The 24,408-nt window shown below is 42.6% G+C and overlaps 1 protein-coding gene across 1 annotated transcript; it reads left to right on the top strand.

Annotated features, from left to right (window-relative positions):
* The first annotated feature begins 1,043 nt into the window (after positions 1-1,043).
* On the top strand, positions 1,044-24,405 carry LOC136645170 (lipase member M-like). Its single transcript, XM_066621409.1, has 10 exons — positions 1,044-1,121; positions 2,019-2,112; positions 3,377-3,397; positions 6,251-6,449; positions 12,740-12,849; positions 14,856-14,992; positions 15,782-15,928; positions 18,534-18,605; positions 21,856-21,921; positions 24,172-24,405. Exons 1-10 carry the CDS (start codon positions 1,044-1,046, stop codon positions 24,403-24,405), a joined length of 1,158 nt encoding a protein of 385 aa, XP_066477506.1.
* Positions 24,406-24,408: the final 3 nt, after the last annotated feature.

The raw sequence follows: 24,408 nt of genomic DNA on the forward strand, positions 1-24,408 counted from the left end.
TCCAAAAAATTTCATTTAAAATCTGGTGAGCTTTAAAGAACATACCTCTTCAGAAGATTTTTGTTTTAAACTATCAGTTTAATTGTGGTGAACTAAGTTTTTTCTTCCCTTCCTCCAGCCTGCTTTTCTTATTTAAAGAACATTTTCAGGTAAGAGAGGTCAACAGACATGCACTAAGTGGTAGAAACCCAACAGTACTTGTATGAGGGTTTTCTGAAGATGAGAGAATGAACATAAAAATGAAAGTTGCTGAAGTGTTTTGAGAATATTATCTTTATCTGCTGTCATATTTGCAAACCCCTATAATTTTTTCCCCTGTGCGACAGACCAAGTAATATGCTCTTTGAAATGTTGTTTAAAAGACCTCACACATTGATCTCCTTATGGAGACAAAAAACTATATATAGGGCCTAAGTAAGGTTTTTATTTGTGCTAGACTTGAAGGGGTCAGAGATGATTCCCTAATTTGAAGCAGTGATTTTCAACCTTTTTTCAGCATATGGCACACTGACAAGGTGCTAAAATTATCAAGGCACACCATCAGTTTTTTGACAATTGACAAGGCACACAGACTTGAAGTTGTTGGAAAATCAGCATTGTGGCTTGATAGTTATTGTTTAAAAATATGTCTTGTCCCCCTACCCTCCACATGCTACTCATAGTAAAAAAGCAAAATAAAAGCTTCTATTCATTTTTAATGAAATGCCTCCTCATTCCCTTTCCTGATTTTGGGTTGTTTTCCAAGACCCCCTCCTCTGCCCACCCTAAGTTGTGAAAAAGAAATCAATGAAGTGTCAAAAGCACACATTTGCCTTCATGTCTCCTTTGATGAGAGTGTCATTGCAGTGTTTTCTGGTTAGCTGGAATCACACTTTCTCTCTTTTTAATGGTGTTTTGATTGTGTGTATGAATTTGAAAAGGTACAAATTGCTCTTTTGAGCCAAAGCTCATATTTCGGCAACAAAAGACATCTCTTTTCCATGTCTCTAATATTTAGGCTTTCTTTCCTTAGGTGCTCCAAGATGTGGCTACTGCTTGTCGTGATGGTTCTGCCAGGAACTGTGAGACCAGAAGAAGCCACATGTAAAACAGAAGTAAACCCTGAATTATCGATGAATATTGTAAGTCGTGCTTTCAGAAAAATAAGCACTACAGTATGACGTTTTTGACCACTCCATTCCTAGATCCAGGCCAGTTATTTGAGAATGCTGTGTGTGTGTGTTGACTCCCAGGCAACTTCATTCAAGTGCTTAGACTGAACTGGAAGGACAAGTTTGAAGAACCTGCCTGCTTGTTGCTGCATGCAGGGAAAAAACCAAAACATTAAACCTTGCATCCTGAATAGTATCCCAAGGGGTCTTGCCCTTGGAACATTACACACCCTGGGTTATACATTTGACCTGGAGTAGTACTTCAGTAGTGTGGTAGAGAAAGGGTGCCAGTTCTCTTCTTCTGTTTTGCAGATAGCCTTCTGGGTGAGCTCAGCAGTCTATGTAAATAGGACTCTTCCCCCCCCCCCCTTTTCTCTGGAGGAAAACAAATCATGTGGACTGGGCATTTATGCAAATATTCAAGTTTGCAAAAGGGCTCAGTTCACATTGAAGGTTATCTGCAGGGAGAGAGGGAGGGCACCACTCATCCACCACAATGAGGCAATGCCAACTCAGGACGAATATAAATACTGTGACCATGTTACACTTCTTGGCCATGAATGTTCAGAAATGCTTGTGAAAGTATTTTCATATCTCCAACTTCTTGCCTTTGTATTGATGCTGTAATCTTCTGGCTGATTTATTCAGAGTTTTCTATTCATGGTCTCCTCATATTCAGATGCCTGATAACAAAGAGCTTTCAATATAAACATTAGTCTCCAAGCACAGGTCAGCAAACTTCTTTCTTTCAATCATCACATCAGGATGTGTCCTGCATTGCACTGGAACTGACCCTTTCACTTTAAATTACCCTTGGGTTGAATCTTCTGTGGGAAACAATTTGCTCTGGTTTGTGTTTGTTTCCAGAGTCAGAGAATCCAGTACTGGGGATATCCTTCTGAAGAATATGAAGTCCTTACAGAGGATGGCTATTATCTGAGTGTGAACAGAATTCCTGGAGGTAAAGAGAATCTTGGGAATAGAGATCAAGTATTATTAGGAAACAAGAAAAGATATGATCCACTGTTTTAGTCTAGGTGTGCCTAAAAGATTGGGTGTTTCCTGTGGGATTTTTGACTTTTGAAATCTGAACCTTAAATCCTTATTTCATGGTGGAGTGTTACATCGCTCCTTGCACTATGTAACTCTGATTGTGTGAGATCACTTATATGAGTAAGGCTGCAATCCTATTCACACTTCCCCGGAAGCAAGCCCCATTAACTATAATGGAACTCATTTCTGAGTAGATAAGCATAGGATTAGGCTCTAATTCAGGAAGCAGGACCCAAGCATCATTTTGGGGGTTTCAAAACACACCTGTAACATTGGCCCCTATCCCACAGTATTCTATTCCACAGTATATGGAATATGGAGTTCCGGTGTTCCGGGGGCAAAGCAGTATGTTTCTTCAGGTGCCAGGGTGCCCATGTAAAGTGTCTCTTCCTCCTCGTCTTCCAAGCCAATTGCGGCTGCAAAAGCAACATGGAGGTGTCTCCTCCATTTTGCTCTCACCTTCCCAAATGGCTCAGAAGCCAAAGGGGAGGGTCCACTTTATATGGGTGTCTGAGCACCTGAAGAAACTTACTACTTTGCTCCTGCCTCCAGGAACACCAGTGTTTGTTTGTTTGTTATAACCATGAGACATGGTAGTATAGTGAGTGAGGGAAAGGAGGGGGAGAGAGAGGGAGATATATATATATATATATATATATATATATATATATATATATATATATATATATATATATATCTATCTATCTTTTGGGCCTGTAAATGCCCCTGATTATTATGGTGGTTTGTTCTTCCCACCAGCTGTCCCTTCTTCTGCCTACCCACAAGGAACTCTGGGACTGAAAGTTCTTGAGTGCACATGTGAAATGTCAACGGACCTTGAATCAATAGACTGTGGAAATAATGGGCACTGTATATTCTTCAAAAACTTATCATTTGTGCTTATGCATGCACAGACATGTAGTTTGTGCATTGCCATAAATGCATTTGGATTTAATGGACCATCAGCATCAACAGGCACAAGACTTGTACAGAGTTGTACACAACAAGAGTTGTACAGCTGAGGCCTCTGTATCTGCGGAGGATCCATTCTTGGACCCCCTGTGGATACCAATAATCATGGATAATAAAATCCATAGTTTCGGTCCATTGAAGCCCTCTGGAGGCAACCGGGGTTGTGCTGGAGGGCTTTCCTGGAGGTCGCCACCCTGAAGGGCTTCCCCAGGCCTCAGAATGTCTTATAAGGGCAAAAAAGTCACTTCCAGTCTCCCTCTGGATACTGCAGATTCTGTATCCCTCTGGAAACTAGAAGTCACTCCCCCCCCCCCAAACGGCCATTCCGAAGCCCACAGAGACAACTGGAGGGCTCAGGTTGTGCCAAGTCTGGCTCAACATGGGTTTGGGGGACCTGTTTTGAGCCAAATCCATGGATATAGAATCTGCGTACAGAGGCCCCACATATATGGCATGATAATCTATCTTGGCCCCAGGACCTCTGAGAGGAATTTTATCAGGGGGTACAAAGTTTCTTTTGTGCCCTTTTACGAAGGGGTGTGTGTGTAACAGAGCAGGGGAGGATGGCGATGGGTGAGCAGAATGGGAGCAAGGAGGGCCAAGACAGGCTTGGGGGGAGGGTGGAGACAGCTGGAAAAGTCTTTGGAGCGCAGGTCTACTCACCCATGTGGCATCAGCAGCTAAGTACAATAATACAGAAAACCAAACACACTCCTAAGTGTCTCTAAAATCTTTTAAATATAGAAAATCATGCAGAAAATTAGCATCATCATATTTAGGCTCACACTAGAATGGGAAGTGTCCTGTGCATGCCAAAACTTGCTTCTGCAGCAGCTGTAGTCTTGCAGTTGTGTCCCTGAGCTTCTACCCACTCCTTCATGATTAGCAGATCCACAAGCCAAGGAGCTACTGTAGCAGGTCGCTTTGCTCCCAGATTTGACACTGTGCTAAGGACTGTCATGTATGCATTCCCTGGCTCAGCATATATGGCTTGCTAGTAGCTGTAATAGCTGCAGCTGCCCAGTCGTGGTAGTGTCCCCAGCATCCCATGAAGGAAACAAGTCTGAGTAGATAGGAAAATGTAAGATCCCAGGAACTTTCTGGGCCCCTTCCTTCGGCTCCTGGGCCCCCTTTCTGACCCTGGGCCTGGGTACAAATTACCCCCTTTACCCCCCTCTCCTAGGCCCTGCTCAAGCCTAACTAGCAGGAAGAAGAATACTATTGTCCCAAAATGAACACTGTGCTTGGGCCCATCTCATCTTCCTCACTATTAGCATGAAATCTGGCATGGGAGAGGAAGTGGAGAAACCACAGGCTCTACCTGGAATTATGAGAAGGAAGAGAGATTGACAGCCTCATCCTACATAAACCTTCCACTGGTGAAACTTACATTCCACCATTCCACCAGGAGGAAGTACCTGGATCCTGCCAGAAGTTGCCCTCTGGTGCCTTGCACTCATGAGCTAGTGTCTAGGCCACCACTCACTGGTAATGGGTGGCATCAGCAGCTGGCAGTAGAAGGAACAGGAGTGAGAGGGGGAGGAACAGGGGAGTTCTCCGGTGGAAGCTCCATGGCAGGGTCAGTCCTTGACATCTGGGAAGCTCCTCTCTCTCAGGCAGGCAGGTCAGGTCAAAAAGCCTTCCTGAGGGGAGGGGCTCCCTCGATTCCAGACCAACCTTGCCTCTTGGCACGATAGTTTGGGTTTTTCCTTGTTCAGCTTACCTGACATTCAGAAGTGTTTTTTTCTGGGGCTTTGGCCCCTTCTCTACTTTTAAACAACTTGTGAGGAAAAGGACATCCTGCCTGCGCTCCCCTGAGTTTCATCCTCCAGTGTGGGGAAGAGCCACCCTTGTTCCCCAGTGTGGGAGAGACTGCTGTCCTTGTTGTAGCAGAAAATGGGGTTGCTTCTTGCCCCCCAAGCAGCTGGACAACTATAGGGTTCATGCTCCGCTCCAGTGTGTGGAAGAGCATAGGAGCCTGGCTGCAGGGCGATTCTTGGCCACTCTGCCTGAGCTCCCCACTGCCATCCTTGTTCAGGCAGAAAATGGGATTGCTTCTTGCCCCTCTTAAGCAGCTGGAGAACTATAGGGCTCATGCTCCCCTCCGCTGTGTGGAAGAGCATAGGAGCCTAGCTGCAGGATGTTTCTTAGCAGTGGATCTGAGCTCAAGCCCTTTCCCACTAAAATTACCACAGCAAAACTGCACCACAGCAGCAGGCTGTTTTTTCCTGCCAAAACTGCACCACAGCAGTAGGCTGCCTCCCAGAAGTTGTGTGGAGAAGGCAGAACTATTCTCCTGATTCCTGCTCAAACTATGGTGCTGACAAGACAAGCCTGTTTCTCGCCAAAACACCACACAGCAGGTAAGGTGCTGCTGAGGATGTTGGGAGGGCATGGCAGAGGGCGACACAGTCCTTCAGAAGCCAAGTGAGGTGTTTTTTGATTCAGAAAGGGGGCAATTTGTGGAGGATGGCAAGCCCCTCTAGAAAGGCATCTGAGACCCCATGTCCAGGCCCTCTGCTCCCTGCCTCTACCAACTGGGTAGAATTAATGGCCACGGTTCAGGGCATGGTTCAGGCGAATGTCTCCTCCAGCTCGGCCACAACTATGGTAACCCTCTAGAGATGGTAACCCTCTAGCTGGCCCAATGTGGTTTCGATCCCTTTTAATCCACATCAGGGCCAGGCTGAGCTAGCCATTGAGCCCCCCCCCCCCCCAAGGTCTTCAAGGAGAACTCTCCAACCATTGGAATGCAGCATGCACCTCCTCGGAGCACCTGCATTGGCAGAGGGGATTTAGGTTGGATTGGGCTGTGATACAATGTAATGCATATGTCCTGTGGAGGTGCTCTGCACATCATCATCCACAGATATTTTTTAATCTCAGGAGGTTCCATTTCATTCATTTGCATGATTGTGTACTGGTAGTTCACCTCTGAGCTTCCAAGCTGTGTTGCAAGTTGAACCATGTCTTCCTTGCATCCAAATTCAACATTCTAGTCTTTGCAGAATGTTATACATTTGTACTGTTATGTATTATAAAGCTTTTAACTGTATGACATTTTTATTTTTCAGGCTCCAAGGCTGCCATTTTGCTAATGCATGGTTTGACTCTGGAAGGCAGTAATTGGATAGCAAACCCACCCCCTAATAGCCTTGGCTTCATGCTCGCAGATGCTGGATATGATGTGTGGATTGGAAATAGTAGAGGAAATTCGTGGTCTAGAAGACACCGATATCTTACAGTTGACCAAGTAGAATTTTGGAATTTCAGGTAAGTTAATATTTTGCAAACTGACTTAAGTTCATCCTTCAAGGGGCTTTATTAAACATGCTTTATTTATGAAACAAGTAGTTTTTATTTAGAGCGCCAACGGATCAGGTATGCCAGAGTGTCAGCTATAAAATGTGGCAAGTGGAGCACTGCTGTGTGTGGCCCACCCACCTACTCCGTGTCCACGTGGCTTGAAATTCCCCTCCTGGAAGCAGTTGGCAGTGATATCATCACTGCACCACCACCTAGTTCTTGGTGCAGTGCTGGTAAAGATTCTCCAGTATTTAAGGAGTTTTGGAGTTTATGCTATCTGGGGGCAAGCATATTAATCTTGCTACCAGGGTGAGAATGGGTCTCTAGTGTCTTCTGTATTTGTATAAAAATATGTCATAGTGGGTGACTAGACTCGGAGCAAGTGCTGATGTACCTGTTCCTGGTACACAATCAAGGGAATTCTTTCTAATCAAAACACAGAGAGACCGTTTGTTTGGTATATATCTTCTCTATAACCCTTATAAACTTTGGCCCAAAGTTCATCTGGTACATTTGTTGAATCATAAAGTTCCAATTTACTCTATCAAATGCTTTATGCGCATCTACGAAAATTAATCCTAATTTTTTCTCTGAGTGTGCCTCAAAATATTCTATTATATTAATAATAACTCTCACATTATCTTTTAAGTGTCGTTTTGGCAAGAAGCCCGTTTGATCTTGGTGTATTATTTGCAGCAGAACTCTCTTTAATCTTCCAGCCAATATTGATGCAAAAACCTTGTAGTCTGTATTCAAAAGAGAAATTGGCCTATAATTTCTAATTTCTTTCGTTTCTGTTCCTTGTTTATGTATTAACGTAATTAAAGCTTCTGTCCATGAATCTGGAATATTTCCTGTTTCCCATATATCATTAACCAGATTCTTAAATGGTAATTGTATCGTCTCTTCAAATAATTTATAATATTCTGCTGGAATGGCATCTGGTCCGGGAGATTTCTGATTTTTCTGTCTTTTGATTGCTTCTGATAGTTCTTGCATGGAAATTTTTTGATCTAAAATTAGTTTCTGTTCTGATGTCAATTTTAGCATATTGTTTTTTAATAAATAATCCATTTGCAGGTCCGGATCTACATTATATTTCTTGTATAATTGTTGAAAAAAATTTTCAATAATAAGTTTAACTTCTGAGGATTTGTATTTCTCAATTCCATTTTCATCTATCAAACTATTTATAAAGTTCCTCTGTCGTTCTTTTTTCAGTCTGTGTGCCAGCCATCTTCCAGGTTTATTAGCGTTTTCAAAATAATTCTGTTTAATTAATCTTAATTTTCTCTCCATTTCTTCCGTTTGTATGATTCTGATCTCATGTTGAAGTTTCTGTATATTCGCAACTAATTCCTCTCTAGATGGATTTTCTTGGAACTCCCGCTCTTTCTTCTTTAATTTTAAGGTTAGTTCTTTGATAAGTTGGATTTCCTTCCTTTTTTTCCTTACTGAAAATTTCATCATAATTCCTCTAAAGTACGCTTTACTTGTATCCCAAATAATTTGTGGTTTCATTTCTGGATGATTATTTATTTTAAAGAACCAGCTCATTTCTTCTTTAGCTAAGTTCACAAAATCTTTATCTTTCATATCAATAACATTCAATCTCCAGAGCCCTTTCCTCCGAGATCTATTAAATTTTAAACTAATTGGATTATGATCCGCGAAGGTATTTGGTAATATTTCTGCTTCAAATGCTTCTGTTGTTGCTGTAATCCAACACATATCTATTCTTGACCATACTTTATGTCATGTCGAAAAATAAGTATATTGCCTTTTCTCTGGATTTTGGACTCTCCATGCATCAATCAAATTAAATTCTTCTGCCATTTGTAAGAAAGATTTGGGTAGATTACCTCCTTTTTTTTCCTTTTAACTGATCTGTCTAGGTTTATGTCAAACGTTGAGTTAAAATCACCTAACAAGATCAAGTCAAATTCATTTAGAGTAGCCAATTTTCTATGTAATTTTTCAAAAAATTTTTCACGAGAGTCATTAGGAGCATATATATTTACCACCAATAATTTCCTTTCAGCATATGTGATTTCTACTATCAATATTCTGGCATCTTCATCTGCATAAATCAATTTTGGACTCAACCAAGGTTTAACATATAAGGCTAAGCCTTTTTTCTTCCTTTTTGTTTCTGCTGTATAAAATAGTTCACCTAACTTCTTATTTTGTAAAAATTTCCAATCTTTTTTCAATATATGTGTTTCTTGAATTGCTATTAGATCTTTATGCTCTTTTTCTAACTGATGAAAAATCCTTTTTCTCTTTCGTGGTGCATTTAATCCATTAATATTTATGGATAAAATCTCAAGTTGGGTATCTGCAGCTATCATTCTATATTTTTCCTTTTTATTTTCACTTCTCTTCTTGGTTGACATCTTTGTTGTTTAATTTTAATGGTTTCTTTCTTTTCAGATTCATCATCCTGCTCCTCTTCCTCTTCATCTTCTTCTTCCCCTTCTGCTTCTTCATCTTCTATGCTGTGGTCCAATCCTACTTCTGATTCTTTCTCTAAGGATGTTGTATCCTCTAGAGACGCTTTAATTTTTCCTCGATCATAGTTATCCTTTCTTGCATCTTTTGGTAGTTCTTGTTCCTCTTGATCTCTTTGCACCGTCTCCAAGAAGTTTCTCATTTTCATTCTTGATGTTATACTATATCTTTTCAGTTGATATGTAAAGACTAATCCTTCTGGGAGTAACCATCTATATCTAACATTCTCTCTTCTCAAAAATGATGTAAGAGTCCTATATTGTAATCTCTTTTGTCTTATGCTCCATGGTATTTCCCTTAAAATTCTCGCAGGATTTCCTCCAACCATTAATGTTTTCTCCATCAGTGCTTGTTGAACCATATCTCTCACCCTTTTCTGTGTAAACTTCAACATTATTTCTCTTGGTAGATTGTGAGCTTTTGCATATACAGATCTAAGTCTATACACTGCATGTAATCCACCTTCTAAAAGTTCTGTTTCAAACTCCGTTTGTTCTCCCAACCAATGAATCATTGTTGCTCTGATATCTTCTTGTTTTTCTTCTGGATAATTCTGAACACGGAGCATGTAGCCTGCCTGTTGAAGCTCCAGTAACATAATGCTTCTTTCCAGGACTAAATTGCGCTGATCAGCAACCTCCACGCATTGAGTGAGCTGTTCAATCTTTACCTGGTCTTTTTTTGCTTGTTCTTTCATCTTATTGATCTCTATCTGGTTTCTATTGACCTTTTTACGTGTTTCCTTCGCCATCTCATCCATCTCCTTCAGTTTAAATGATAACTGGTCTAGTTTCTCAGTCAAATTTTTATCTAGATTAGAGATCTGTGTTTTCATCTGTCTGGACTCTTCGCGGATCTCTCTGAGAACATCCATAATTCCTGCTTGGTCCTCTTTCTTTCTTTCTGTACTCTTCTCAAGGGTTAACATTGTCTGAATGGAAGTACTGGTATTTGGTGAGGCTTTCTGAGCTTTTAAAGACTGTTTCCTAGAATATTCCATTGTACATTGAGATAAATAAAAAATAAACAGGGCATCCAAAATAATATATCCCTACAAAATAATTTCAATTGCTCTTATACCAATAACTACCATGTCAATTCCATAAATCAAAATCTCATTAAAGCTTACAATATTGATTTCTCAGCATTAACACTCATTAATCTCCAACACAGACAGTCTTTTTAGCATTCCTTCATCCAGAGTCTTCTTAAAGGAGACACACATACACACACAAAAAAAAAATCAGTTATATTTTTTTCCACTAGATGTCTCTCTACTTCATGGTATCCTTATCCAGTGTTTGAAATGTCCCTTACAGTCTGTAGATTATTTTTCCTTACTTATTGATTGCAGCTTAAAAAGGCAGCAATGCCATCTCAGCAGGTCGCTCTGAATTTCCCAAAGTTGTTGTTTCCTTAATTAGTCTTATCTTTAGTCTTTCAAATTGTAAATCACAGCGTCTTTGATGCGGGTTTCTGAGGGAACGCCATCTCTTCAGCTCCTCCTCTCTCCACCAAGGACAAATTCCCTCAGTCTATTAAGCAACTGTATCTTCTAAATAACCCGGTCTTCAAAGACATCAAACTGGGAGATTACTCACTCCTTGACTGAAGAGTTGAGAAATGGGAAGTTGCCTAAGGCAGTGTTTCTTAAACTGTGGGTTGGGTGGGTCCCGATCCAATTTCAGGTGGGTCCCCATTCATTACAATATTTTATTTTTAATATAGTATATGCTACCATGGTATGTGACTGCATTTGGGGAAATGCTTTAGTAAACGAGATATGATAGTAAATGGGTAGGATTGCGGCCAAGGATTATTAAAAATCTTCCTGCTTGATGAGGTCACTTTTGGTCATGACATCACTTCCAGTGGGTCCTGACAGATTCTCATTTTAAATGTGGGTCCCAGTGCTAAAAGTTGGAGAACCACTGGCCTAAGGGATTGATCAAGAGACGTAATGCTAACAACTCACATGCAGATATATAAGAAACACTTCACAATCAATGTGAAAATACTGTTTCACAATGCAGATGTGCCAGGGGAAAGTCAGGCACATTGGTATGGGATTATATTATAGATACAAAGTGCAGGCACAGACAGGTTACATAGTGAAACTCTTAGCCCAATCCTATTTGCTGTCTTACAACACTGGTACAGAGTCCGCTGAATAGATTAGAAAATCTCCCTGCCCCTTTTCCGTCCTCAGACATACACCACCAAAATAAGTGGTGCATGTCCAAGGAGACCCATAGGCAGCCCTAGGGCTTATGTGGAGGTAAGTAAAAATTATTTGTACTTACCACTTTTTTTCCTTTGGTTTGCCCCTGCCCAAAATAGAATGCAGTGTGCGCATTTTTGGCACAGCTGGTGGCAGGGGATAGGATCTGACGTTCATTCAGTGCTGATGTCTTGATTAAAAGTTGTATTAGACAAGATACAGATATAATAGGGATAAATACACAATACAGATTCAAGCTGGAGGTTTACGAAAATATGACATTGAAAGCAAGACATTGCAAAATGGGATAATGTTCTCTTCCCAGAGTTCTTGGACTTGACCTGACTTTCAAGGAAAGCCATATCCATATTGTCCATTTTGGGTATATGGATCCATAAATCCATATTCATTGTGGCAAATAGTTGGCATAGGCAAGCAGGCACTTGCTTGAGAGGTCCTGTCGGGCATTAAGGCATTTAAGGTTCATGATTCCCTATGCATACATAATACCACAGGAAAAACAGGTGAAAATAATTCAGGGAAAACACCACAGGTAATTCCTCATGAACAGCAGAAGTAAACTGGTTAAGTGGAAAAAGCAACAAGAAGCAGTCTGAAAGGATGAGCTGTCCCTCTAGTGCACTGTTCTTCAAACTCTGGGTAAGAACTCACTAGGTGAGTCGCGAACCAATTTCATGTGGTCCTCATTCATTTCAATATTTAATATTTAGTACATTTAGTACATGAAAACCCACGGGGTTTGTTCATTTTTAGATTTTTTTAATTATTGTAAATTGTTTTTAATTGTTTTTCATGTTCCACTTTTAAATTGTAAGCCGCCTTGTGTGCCCATTGGGCAAAAAGGCGGGGTATAAATTAATAATAATAATAATAAGACTGGATGCCAATATGGTATGTGACTGCATTTTGGGAAGATTTTAAAAGGCTTTTTAACAGGCTACAATGTATATGCTTTTCACAATGATAGTCAATGGGGCTTACTCCTGGGTAAGTGTGGGTAGCATTGCAGCCTAGGATTGTTAAAAAATTTTTCCTGCTTGATGATGTCACTTCTGGTCATGACATCACATCCAAGTCCTGACAGATTCTCATTCTAAAAAGTGGGCCCCAGTGCTAAAAGTTTGAGAACCATTGCTCTGGGAGATGCGCTGGGAGATGGACAGTGGCAGTGTGACCCACCCTGTTGATTTTCCCAGAGCTCTAGGCAGCTTAGATACCATCAACCATGGTATTCTGCTGGGTGGATGGAAGAAGATAAGAGTTGCAGAGGGGATGGGGCACTGTGCTCATTCTTTGAAGGTAGGTCTGTTGTGGGGGGGGGTCTGGGCTGTGAAGTGCCCTCCCTAACTACCTTGTTTTTCCTCCTCCTCGGAGAAAATGCGATGTAGTTGAAGACTGCTTAATCTTCTCTTCTGTTAGCTAAATATGCGTGCTGGTGCTTCTTGGGAAAGAGGCAGAGCAAAAAAGATGCTCCCTTCTCAGTGATGTGCTTTCTGGTTTGCAGTTTTCATGAAATGGGCATATATGATCTTCCTGCCATGATAAACTTTATTCTCCAGAAAACGGGACAAGAGAAAATCTATTATGGTGGCCATGCTCAGGGAAGCACTATAGGTAGGTCAAGAATGAAATTTGGAATCATGGGAACATTTTGTGTACTCCATATACTCTAGTGATTTTCAATCTTTTTCAACTCAGGGCATACTGACAAAGCACTAAAAGGATCAAGACCCACCATCAGGTTTTTGACAACTGACAAGACACACCATGCTGCCAGTGGGGGGCTCACATCCCCTATCGGCCCTACTAATAAATGACCTTCCCTCAAATTCCTGTGGCACACCTGTGGACCACTTGCGGCATGCCAGTGTGCCATGGCATAGTGGTTGAAAATGGCTGCTCTAGTGCCACAGCTCTAAGGCAGTAGAACTTCCAAGTTCAGGACCAGCACAGCCAACTTGCTAAAAAGGACAAGTGCAGTGAATGCTTTAGGGAAAGAATTGGAATAAATGGCAACCTATGCATGCCAGCCACCCTCACCTGTCACGCTGCCGCCTCATTGACACCACCACTCTCCCCTTCTCCTTCCAACTTCCTGCTAGCCATTCCAAAAGGTAGAAAGGATGGGGAATGGAGGGCAGATCCAGGGTTGAACACCATTGCTTTGGTATAGAGATGCTGGCAACATTCTTCTGAGCCAAACTTGAAATGAATTGCAGGGGCTTCTTCAAATCTGCCTCAAGAAAAGTCCCTCAAATCCTTTTCAGATTGGTTTAAAAGCTGAGAAGAGAAGTTCCAGTTCCCTGCTCCTCATTTAATGTTCTACTGTGTCTTCATCAAATTGAATAGGGGTGAATGGGAGATTTTAGGAAGGTTTTCCCTGATTGCTTGCAGTGCTCTTTTTAAGGGGTGCCTCTGGAAAAGGAGGTTGAAAAACTCTACCTTGGTCTTTTTCTCCTCCCCACTTTTCTCAAGGTCTGCCCATGAAAACAAGCTTCTATTTGAGGATTGGACTGACTTGGTTTGGGAATGATTTCCAATCTTCCTGGCTCCTCGCTGATTCAAACCTCGAGAAGCTCATTCATCTCTACTCAAGTTGTCCCCCACTTCCTGCCTTCTTTCCATTCCCTGTATGCCTTGTGAAATAGCAGGGAGTGGGAAGCAGGAAGAACATAAGAAAAGCCCTGCTAGTGGCCCAGGGCCTGTCTAGTCCAGCTCCCTGTATCCCACAGTGGCCCACCAGATGCCTCTGGGAGCACACACAGCAAGGTACCTGCATCCTGTTGCCAATCCTTTGCATCTGGCATTAAGGGGCAAGCAGCAGCCAGGGTGGCAAGAAGAGCAGGAGGACTGGAGCTAAGGAGTGGTGGTTGGGGTGGGATGAAAATGTCAATTGGGTTTGACTTGGGGCGAGAGATCAGCAGGCATTCAGAGGTTAGGGAGACTTGGTGAGGGTGTTTGCACTCACCAAATGCTGGGAGAGTGTTTAGGGAGAAGGTGCAAAAAAAACACAACACAAATTGTGTGCCATGGAAACAGCACTACTGGTGAGTAGCTGATGGCAAATCTCGTCGCTTCAGACTTTGGAGTGGCTTTGGCCAGAGCTGTGGGGTGATTGTTCCGAAATTGGCTTGGGCTAGTACAGAGATTGTGCTGAAATAGCTTCTGCCAGCTGGCAGAAAAGCAGATACGAACCTGCGCAGCAATCACAGCTCAATCAATGCATTGATGTGCTCTCTGAAAATACATAAATTCCACAGCTCCGAATGATATGCTGGGAAATGTTCAGCCATAAACTGGATACCTTTGTCCATTCTTTCTTGTCTTGTTTTTGTTTCTTCTCCTTCCTTTCCTCTGGATGACTGGGGCTTGTGACCAATCAACAATCTAGGAAAGCTTATTACTAAGTATCCTTGCATTTTGTATCATTTGTTCTTTGCCTTCATTTAAAAAAAAATCATATTTGGTATTTAAAAAAATCATATTTGGTATTAAAAAAAATCATGAGTTTTGGTATTTACTAAAACTGAGTTCTAAAATAAGTGTCTATCTGAAAACACTGAATTTCTCTTATTATTATTATTTTTTTAATGGTAAATAGAGTTCCTCTTGTTTTCTAGCTTTTGTGGCATTTTCTACACTGCCTCGATTAGCTGAAAAAGTGAAGATCTTCTTTTCTATGGGACCTGCATATACATTTCAATTTAGTTTAAGTCCTATTTTACAGCTGACTCGTTTGCCAGCTGCATTGTTGGAGGTATGTTCTTCCAGTGGCCATATTTATATATGCACAGCTGCCTTTTGAGAATTTCTTGTCATGTATCATTTAGTTTTTTATTGTAAATTGTCTAGGAAGCTATTGTTGTTGAAATCTGATCTCTAGCCATTCACAGAATAATCTTTGCTGCCTCCTTCTGCCCCTCAGCATCCTATGCTGCCTGAAAAGCTGATCCTGAGCGCTGGGATACCTTTGGTGGTGATGGTGGTGGTGATGGTGATGGTGATGGTGATGTTGAGATATTGCTTTTCAACTAAAAAAGCTCACAAAGTAGCTTACAGTGAAAACCAGACAAGTAAATGGACCCTTGTCCCCAAAGAGCTCACAATCTGTAAAAGTGCGGAAGAGACACCACAACAATAGACACTATGCTGGGGTGAAGAGGGACGGTTACTCTCCCCTTGTTATTATAAGAGGAACACTACTTGAAAAAGTGCCTCTTGGCCAGGTTAGCAGGGTTAGCAGTGGTACAGACTATAGTGTGGATTACAAGAGAAGGAAGGGAGAATCCAAAGAAACTGGATAGAGATATCCTTTGTGAGCAGTATTGATGCATGGCAGTATCACTTGGCAGAAAGAAAGAAAGAAAGAAAGAAAGAAAGAAAGAAAGAAAGAAAGAAAGAGGACAACAAAATCTGTAGTCATTTTGAAAAAGACCCCTTATTTATGTGAATCGGCTTCAAGAATACATGTACTGTTCTGTTATGACACAATGCAGGTGATTGATGAATGATTCCCAAAATATAAGGAATCTCTGAATTTCTACAGATTATATTTGGCAAAAAAGAATTCTGCCTGCTGAGTCCAACCCTGAGAGCATCCATTGCCCAAAAGTGTGGCTGCCGGCTGATAGACAATCTCTGCAAACAAGCTCTTTTCCTTGTCAGCGGATTCAATGAGAAAAACCTAAACATGGTATTTCTGTGTGTATTTGAAATATTTTATTTACTTATTTCAGCTATTTTTATTCAGTTTATCACCTAGGAGAGACTATAGATCAGAGGTAGAGCATCTGCTTTGATCCAGCTTTGATTCCTGCCATTTGGTTTTGAAAGATCCCTGCCTGAAACCCTAAAGAACAGCTGGCAGTTGGTGTAGACCAGTGGTTTCCAAACTGTTGGGTTGCGACCCACCAGCCAGCGAAGAACTCCGCTCTGGCCTCTTAAGGGGCCGGTGCAGTGAGATGGCCACAACAGGATCGCCAGGATCGCGCTGCTGCCGAAGCTGATGGGGGAGTTTACTTACCTTCTTAGCGCCAGCCTCCAGGGGTGCAGGGAGCCACACAGAGCCCTCCACAGGGCTCCCCAAGCCTCTGTACGTATAAAAAAGTGATCAGAAACCACTTCCAGTTTCGCAGTCAAGAACCAGAAGTGGTTTCTGATAGCTTTTTATATACTTAGAGGCTTGGGAAGATCCCACATCCCCTGGAGGCCGTCACTGCGGAAGGTAAATAATCCCCCCATCACTCTCGACAGCAGCATGAACATGGGAATCCTGTTGCTGCCATCCCCCTTCACCCACAACGACTTAAGTGGATCCCCCTCCAGAGGAGGACTTTGGGAACCACTGGTGTAGACAAAATGGATCTAGATCTGACTCTGCAAAAGGCAGTTTCCCATGATCCTATCAATAATTCTCAATGCAGCATGCAATATTTCAGAAGTTTAAGTTGATAATGATAATTTTAAAAGATCAGAATATAGAGGGTAGCAAGAAGGGGAGTTGCAGCGAGCAACAGGAGGTCTTACTTCCTGAACATTTGTTTGCGCACCGTCCAATGAACACTCGAGACAACAGCTATGGGAGAAAGGGCCACTTTATTAACATTTACAACTGAAGGGGAGGCTGAGACCTGCAGCCACAGAGGGAGCAAAGCCCCCCATGGTGCGGGGGCGGGACCACTGGGCGGTACCAGAACACATCCGCCCCCAGGCTGGCATGCACCCGACTCCAAGCCACGCCCCATTCTCAGGCAGCATAGCTCATCCAGGTCTGTCCCTTAAGGGGAAGGCAGCCGGACCGTGGGCTGTGCCGCCTCGAGCTGCTGAGACTCTGAGGCGTACCCTGCAGTCCCGGCCTGGGCCCCGTCTACATCCTTGTGCCGCCAAGCCCCTGAGGACTGCAATTGGGTTCTGCCTTGCCTATGCCGCCTGAAGGTACACGCCAAAGTCCATTTCACGCCTCCTAACCCACACCACCTGCCCACCTAAAGTGACCAATGGCGGTTAAAAGGGAGAAAACCCCTTGCCCCTGACAGTCTGGGGTAGGTGAAAAAACTGCCTGCCCTTGGCCAATTGCGGCAGGCAGCAAAAAATTCCTACCCGGCCCCGAACGGCGACCAGTGAAACTCAGACTGCCTTAAGGGCGGGCGGGTGGGTGTCCAAACAGTGCCCAGTTTTCATTATACTTGCCAGTTATTGAGCCATGGTGTTCCTTTTTCTACACAAGCTTCTCCTGCTCAGGAGCAGGACCCTGATATCCCTAGGCATTTTGAGCCTTGACATAGAGAGAATTCCGGAGACTAAGGGCCCAATCCTATGGGCCTCTGAGCCAGCGGTATGCTTGTACCACCAGTGCCAGGTGTTGCAAACATGACATAAAGCACATTTGCAGCACCCTTTGAGTGCACAGCCCTGCCAGTGCCACAGAGGAAGGCCTGGCCACCGCCAACAACCAGGTAAGTGCTGGCAGCGCAGGGGCAGGAGGAGGATGGTGGGAAGGCGTGGGGGAGGAGGAGTTCCTGGGTTGGGTGGAATGGGGGAGGGACTGGCCTGGGAGAGAGTAGAACTGGCAGAGGCCTCCTGTGCTGGATCCTATGCCCTGTGTTGGACTTGGAGGCCCGACATTGGGCTTCTGAAGTCTGCGCCAGTGATTTAGCTGGTGCATACCTGAGTGGCCCCATTGTGGGGCTGGAGCTTTACTCAGGGTAAGAGAACAAATGTCCTCTTCCCCCGAGGAGATCTCCAGTGGCTTCTTTGGCCTGCAGGACATAGCGGTGGCCATTTTGGCACCACTGTAGCCTGCAATGCTGAGAAGCATAGTATTGGGCTGCCGGTAATACTAGAAAAACCCAAGAGCATTAGAAGTGGTCCAGTTTCAGAGAAGTAATAGTAAGGCTAGTTCCAGGATTGTGGAGGCTCCAAGACAAGACACTCTCAATGACTTTTTTCAATTAGAAGAGGTGGGCCATGTAAACTGAACGTTTTCTTGTGGTACTCCTGGTCTTCTTGGTTTTACATGCAAGTGAGCATGACACTGCTATTTGGTTGGTAAGTCTTTCATTGGTATTCCAGCCTTAGCTCAACTTGTGGTACTCTGTCTCATGCATGTACTGCCAGGTGCTAGGGACTAGCTGTTTTTAGCTTTACAGTGTGGCTCCCTGATGGACTTATCTTAGGAAACTGTGTGCACAGGCCAAAAGCAGTGCATGAGAAATTGGGAAGCAGTTTTTTTTTTCCCTAGCAGGGCAGAAAAGTCCTTTGAAGGAAAGTGACTTCTAAAAACACCTTTTTCCTTACAGAGTCGGACTGATGTGTATATATCGCGATTCCCAGATTACACCTCTGTAAAAAATTTCCTGCACTGGGGCCAGGTAGAGTTATCAAAGTGGCACATATCTTTTGAATAGTTTTACCTAGCAAAATGCAAAATAACTTCCATGGTGAGTGTTTAATTTTTTATATTCCTATTCTCTATTGCTTTGGTCTCTGACCAGCATAAAAGAAATCCATGCACAGATCACTCCCAGTAGTATAGATCACTCCTAGTGCATAGATCACTCCCAGTGATCTGTGGAGGGTACAAATCACTATTCTTAAGATGGTCTACTACAGAGTTGATATAAAAATTAACAGAGTGAGGGCCAAAATGCATCCCTGCTACACCCCCTTTTGAGTTGGTATTGCATTGGTAAGGTGACCATGCAGCTGCATTTCACTTTTAGTGAGGTATCTCTGTGCAGAGATTGTATGAGAAAAATCAATGTTAATGGCCTTCAACTACAGGTCCCACCTTGTTGTACAAGGATTTTTTATACATGGATTTGACTCAACACGAATGGCCACTGCAAATGAGAAGGAATGTGCTGATTGCTATAGAAGGGGAAAAATCCATCCCTTTAAAATCACAGTTTAAAAAACTGCTTTTCTTACTGTTGTTGAGAAACAGTTGTGCAAATGATCATTCCATTCTTCAGGCAGGGGGTCCTTTGCATTTCATCATCATCATTCTTTATTTACAGTCACAGACCCAACATTCATAGAACATTTAAAACTTTTAAAACATTCATAAAAACATTTTAAACATAACTTTTATGAAAAAGAAGCAAGAATATTCTTATGTGTTCTTTGTGCTAATAAAAGAAACTTGGCCACTGAATCTGTTATGGACTTATTCTTATCAGCTAAGATATATTTTGAATACCACGTAAATGCCCTACCTAGAAAATTACACATAATAGGGTTAATGTATCTTATACGTTCGTCGCTGTAAAAATTACATACAAAAAGAACATGTTCCGAAGTCTCTATTTCAATATTATTACAGGGAGCAATCCGAAAGGCGCCTTATCCAAACGCCGTAAAGCACGTTTGCGTCTCCCTGGGAGGAAGCCGTGTTGACACATGTGGATGCACTGATGCGTGGAGGCCGGCAGAAGCCTCCGCTGTGGCTTCCTTGCTGCTGCTTGTGTGCTCTTGACGTGCCATGCTGAAAATCAATATCTTTAATCTGTTTTTCCATTATGGACTTAAATGTGTAAAACTCATAAACCTTTACCCCTGCTAACTGGGTAAGAGGCACTCTTTCAAGTGGGTGCTCCTCTTTTTAGCAGGGGGAGAGTAAACTGGCCACCTCACCCAAGCAGTGTCTTTTCTAGTGGCTGTCTGCTGATGTTCTTTTGCATCTTTTTAGATTGTGAGCCCTTTTGGGACAGGGAGCCATTAGTTATTTGATTTTTCTTTGTGAACCGCTTTGTGGACTTTTAGTTGAAAAGTGGTATAATAATAATAAAAATAATAAAATTATTATTATTATTATCCATAGACAGAATCCCCAAATAGGCTCAGAAAATGCAATTTGATGGAAAAAGTTTTAAATCAGGAGCTAGTATAAACATCATTCCCTAACACGTATAAATATCCTGAAGAAGCATCAGCATATAACATTTTTATCTAATACCTAAATGCATATAGCCCAGCAATACATTCTAATGATGAAACGCCTGCCTCAAGCCGTAATCCTGCTGCCGGGACACATCTTGGTAGACCAAGAATAGATCTTAAAAATGTAGTAAGAACACTCTCAATTCTTGAATGAAATCCCAGAATCCAAACTGGGCACCCATATAAAAGTTGAGAAAGAACCTTAGCCTGAAAGACTTGAATTGCGGTGGGTTTAAATTGAGCTCCTTTGGTAAAAAAAGAAACGGGTGATTGCCTTGATAGAATTCTGAGCTGCCTGTATAACAGACTTCCTATGGTCGGCCCATGAGAGATTATGTTGAAATGTAATTCCCAAATATCTAAAGTGGTCAAAACATTGGCCATTAATTATCCACTTTTTAATAACTCCATGCTGACAAAAGACCAACATTTTTGTTTTACTATTATTTATGGTCAGCAAGTTGTTCTTACAATAAGATATGAAGGTGCTTATTAAACGCTGAAGGCCTATTTCAGATAATGATAACAAAGCAGCAGCATCTGAATACAACAATAGTGGGCATTTAGTATTTCCCAACTTAGGTGTATGAGAATCTGATGCAAGGCAACACTCATTCAAATTGTTTAGATAAAGATTGAATAACGTGGGGGCTAGTATGCATCCTTGATGGACCCCTCTGATGGCAGAAATAGTTTTTATCAAATTCCCTTCTATCCCACATCTTACTCTAAATGTAATGCCCTGATAGAGATGCGTAATGAGATAGAGTAGTCTCTTGTCTATACATGTTTGAGACGACTTTAATCATAAATTGTCTCTTGGGATAGAATCGAAAGCAGCTTTTCTAATTGCTGACTGCCTCAACAGTAAGAAAAATTGTTTTTAAAACTACAATGGTAAAGGGATGCATTTTTTAATTTTTTTAAACTGCCCTTATTTAACACATTTCATGGTATCAGCAGGGAGTCCCAAAATCAAACCCCTGTGGATACTGAGGCATGACCTTATTCCATTAGGAGCAATGGAGGGGCAAGAAACCTGGAAGTGGGTCTTCAAATTTATTTTTCCATTTTTTTTAATCCATGGATTTTTATCCACTGGGATTCTGGAACGGAATTCCAGCAGATAACAAGGAACAACCTGTACTCCAAAACCCTGACTTGAGAAATGAAGTCAAATGCAGCCTTTAGATCTATGAAGGCAGGATAAAGAGAGGTTGTTCTATGTGAGATATATTTCTCAACTAAATGTTGTAGGTGTTTAATTTGATGGACTGAACTTCAGCAATTACTGGCAGTGTTCCAGCAGGAACAGTAGACACATACAATAATACCAGCCTCGTAACCTCAAATGTTCTACCTACTCAGGACTTGGTATCAGAGGCAAATTGTTGAGTTGTAACAGTCGAATACAAGGACATGTAAGGTTCAGTGTAGAAGGTTAGAAATCTTTCTGTCGGTTTCTATGTCAGTAACAAAATTTCTCCCCTAATGAAAATTGTTTACAACAACATAAGAGAAAATCTGCCAGTGAGAAAACTCTAGATTGCTGTGTACTGAAGCAATGACCGTGCAGGCAATATTCTCAATACATTTCCTCTCCCAACAGTCTTCATCCTGCTTTTTGGGTGAGAAGCCCAGAGACTTGCTAAGGCATTGTTTTTCTCTTTCCTTCTCTAGTCGGCCAAAACAGGGAAATTCAGATACTTTGACTATGGCTCAGAAAATATAGAAGTATACAACCAGGTAGGGATGCACTGAATTTTTTTTTTAATTCTGTGTGTTACCAATCAGAAAAGGATGTTTCTCTGAATAGAAAAATTGTAAATGACCAGAGGTTAGAAATATCTGACATTGTTTTGCTGTTGTGACTTCCTATGAATTTCTTTTAGAGTACAAAACACATTTAGAGCCTGATCCTATCGAGGTAACCGCTGGCCCTCCAGCCCCACAGCTGGTGCTGAGCATTGTAAGAGCACCATAAGGCACTCTGGCACCGATGGTGAGCATGCAGCCCTGGTGGAGAGGCCAGCACCAGTCAGCATAGGCATCAGAGCCAAGAGAAGGTGTCGCTGGAGCACTGGGTGGTGAATAGCCATACTGGGGTGAGGGGAGGGCGTGGGGAAGGCAGGCAGGGGACCGAACTGGGCAAGGGAATCAGGCCCAGGAGGGGGAAGGGATGGTGGCTAATGTTGCCACCGTATCCTATGCCCCCTCCCAAGCTGCAGAGACTATATGGGCCTCCTTGGTTCTGCACCACTGTACCTCATGGTTGTGCCTGGCGCATTAGATTGGGCTCTCCAGGGGCTTGCTCCAGTTTTCTCAGTTGGGAGAAAACCTCCCTTCCTTCCTGAGGAACCCATTACACCCAAAACCATTGTTGACTGGCAAAGTAATATATGACCCCTTCCTCAGAGCATTCATTTCTTCCATGTATTCAGAGGAAAACGGAGGTTATAAATAATAAATCATAATTTTTGCATATCCACGTGCAACCGGAAATGTGCCCAGTGCGGGTCCCCTTAAGAGCCCTCAGGCCCCGCACTGCCCCACTCCGGCTTCCCACCAATCCTCCACAGCAGGGGTGAGAAGGCTCAAGTGTCCCTGGACCAGCCAGACAAACCCCAGTCCTGGGCTTGGTAGCCCAGCCCAGCCCAGTTTTATCCCCTACTGTTCCACAGCGTGCTGCTGTGCCAATGAAGTAAATGCTATGAAGGGACGACCAAAAGGCCAATGAGAGGTAAGTAAAAAATATTACCCCCAGTATGTCTTCTGGTCACTTATGGCTGTTCTTGGATCCATGTCAGCTATTTTGCTGTTGTTAAATCCATTGATGGGGGCAGGTGCGAGCTGGAAAATTAGCGATAGGATTCAGCATTGCTTTTGCCACCAAGATCCACGCCCTCCAGCTCAGTCTTCACCCCTTCCCTCCCCCAGCCTCCCCCTGTTTGCCCACAACCTGCCCCCTCCACCACCTTACCTAGTTCAGCATGGGCTGGGTCTGTCAGTGACAGGTGTGTGGAGTTGCCAACTGTTTGCATTGGCAGCTCCAAAGCCATTTACAGCATCACCACTGCAATTACGACAGCAGAACATGAGTTCCTCTGTCATAAATCAGCAATAGGATTGGGCTGTTAAATAAATGTCATTAAAGTATCTTGCACTTTTAGGATGTCTGTCTAGCCAAATAAGCTTCAGGTTCATTTTTCCTCACTATTTTTAACTCCATATTTAGAAGTAATCTAGAAGATTACTTTTGAAGATAATAATAATCCTATTTATTATAATTAGTTTATTATTTCATTTAACCTTGTGTGGTGTAGACAAAGGAGAGAGAAGGTGATGCTGTCCTTGCAAGAAGGAAAGTGATCCTGCTATACCCATGTACTTATTGGCACAAACATAGGAGGTTTCTGAACCCACTGTCATTTTCTGCAAGAACTTCCATCAAAACAGTCATGATGTTTCTCTAATGTTTCATCTGAGGAGGAACCTAAAAATGTTGCTTTAGGTCAGGGGTGTCCAAACGTTTTGGCAGGAGGGCCACACCATCTCTCTGACACTGTGTCGGGGGCTGGTAAAAAAAACAAATTAATTTACATTTCAAATTTGAATAAATTTACATAAATGAATATATTAGAAATGCAGCTTAAATGAATGAATGAAGGTCTTGCAATAGCTCAAGGCCTATAAAAGGCCTTTGCTGTCGCTGCTGCATCACAGATGTGAAACAGCAAGCAGTGGAGGGAGCCCTTGTCCCACAGCTCACACGAGAGCTCAAACAGTTGGCCATCACGCTGAGAGCAGTTGCATCAGGCCAGCGTCGGCTCCAGCAAGTCGCCAGAGGCTCATTGGAAACTGGGGGCTCCCTGAGGGCTGGATTGGGAGTCCCCAAGGGCTGCAAGTGGCCCCAGGGTCGGGGTTTGGGCACCCCTGCTTTAGGTGAACATCTGTAGTATGGCATCTGTAGTACTGGTTCTTCTTTTTCTTTCCCAGACTACTCCTCCCTTTTACAAGTTGGAAGACATCTTTGTGCCAATCGCAATGTGGAGTGGAGGGCAGGACTGGGTTTGCCAGCCAACAGAAACTGCAGAGCTGAAGTCTCGACTCAATAGCATCATTCATTACAAAGAAATACCTGATTGGGTTCACTGGGATTTTATTTGGGGCATTGATGCTCCTCAGTGGATGTACACTGAAATTCTTCACTTGATGGAGAATCAGTTGTGAAGC

The sequence above is a fragment of the Tiliqua scincoides genome, chromosome 3 (assembly GCF_035046505.1).
Source record: "Tiliqua scincoides isolate rTilSci1 chromosome 3, rTilSci1.hap2, whole genome shotgun sequence".
In the NCBI taxonomy this organism is placed as follows: domain Eukaryota; kingdom Metazoa; phylum Chordata; class Lepidosauria; order Squamata; family Scincidae; genus Tiliqua; species Tiliqua scincoides.

What these genes read in the sequence shown, in the direction of transcription:
- LOC136645170 (XM_066621409.1), top strand. Translation starts at nt 1,044, where the DNA reads ATGGTTCTGCCAGGAACTGTGAGACCAGAAGAAGCCACATGTAAAACA. An exon ending in TGCTCAGGGAAGCACTATAG is followed by an intron (nt 12,850 to 14,855) that starts GTAGGTCAAGAA and finishes CTTGTTTTCTAG; the next exon opens with CTTTTGTGGCATTTTCTACA. An exon ending in TGCCAGCTGCATTGTTGGAG is followed by an intron (nt 14,993 to 15,781) that starts GTATGTTCTTCC and finishes GAATTTCTACAG; the next exon opens with ATTATATTTGGCAAAAAAGA.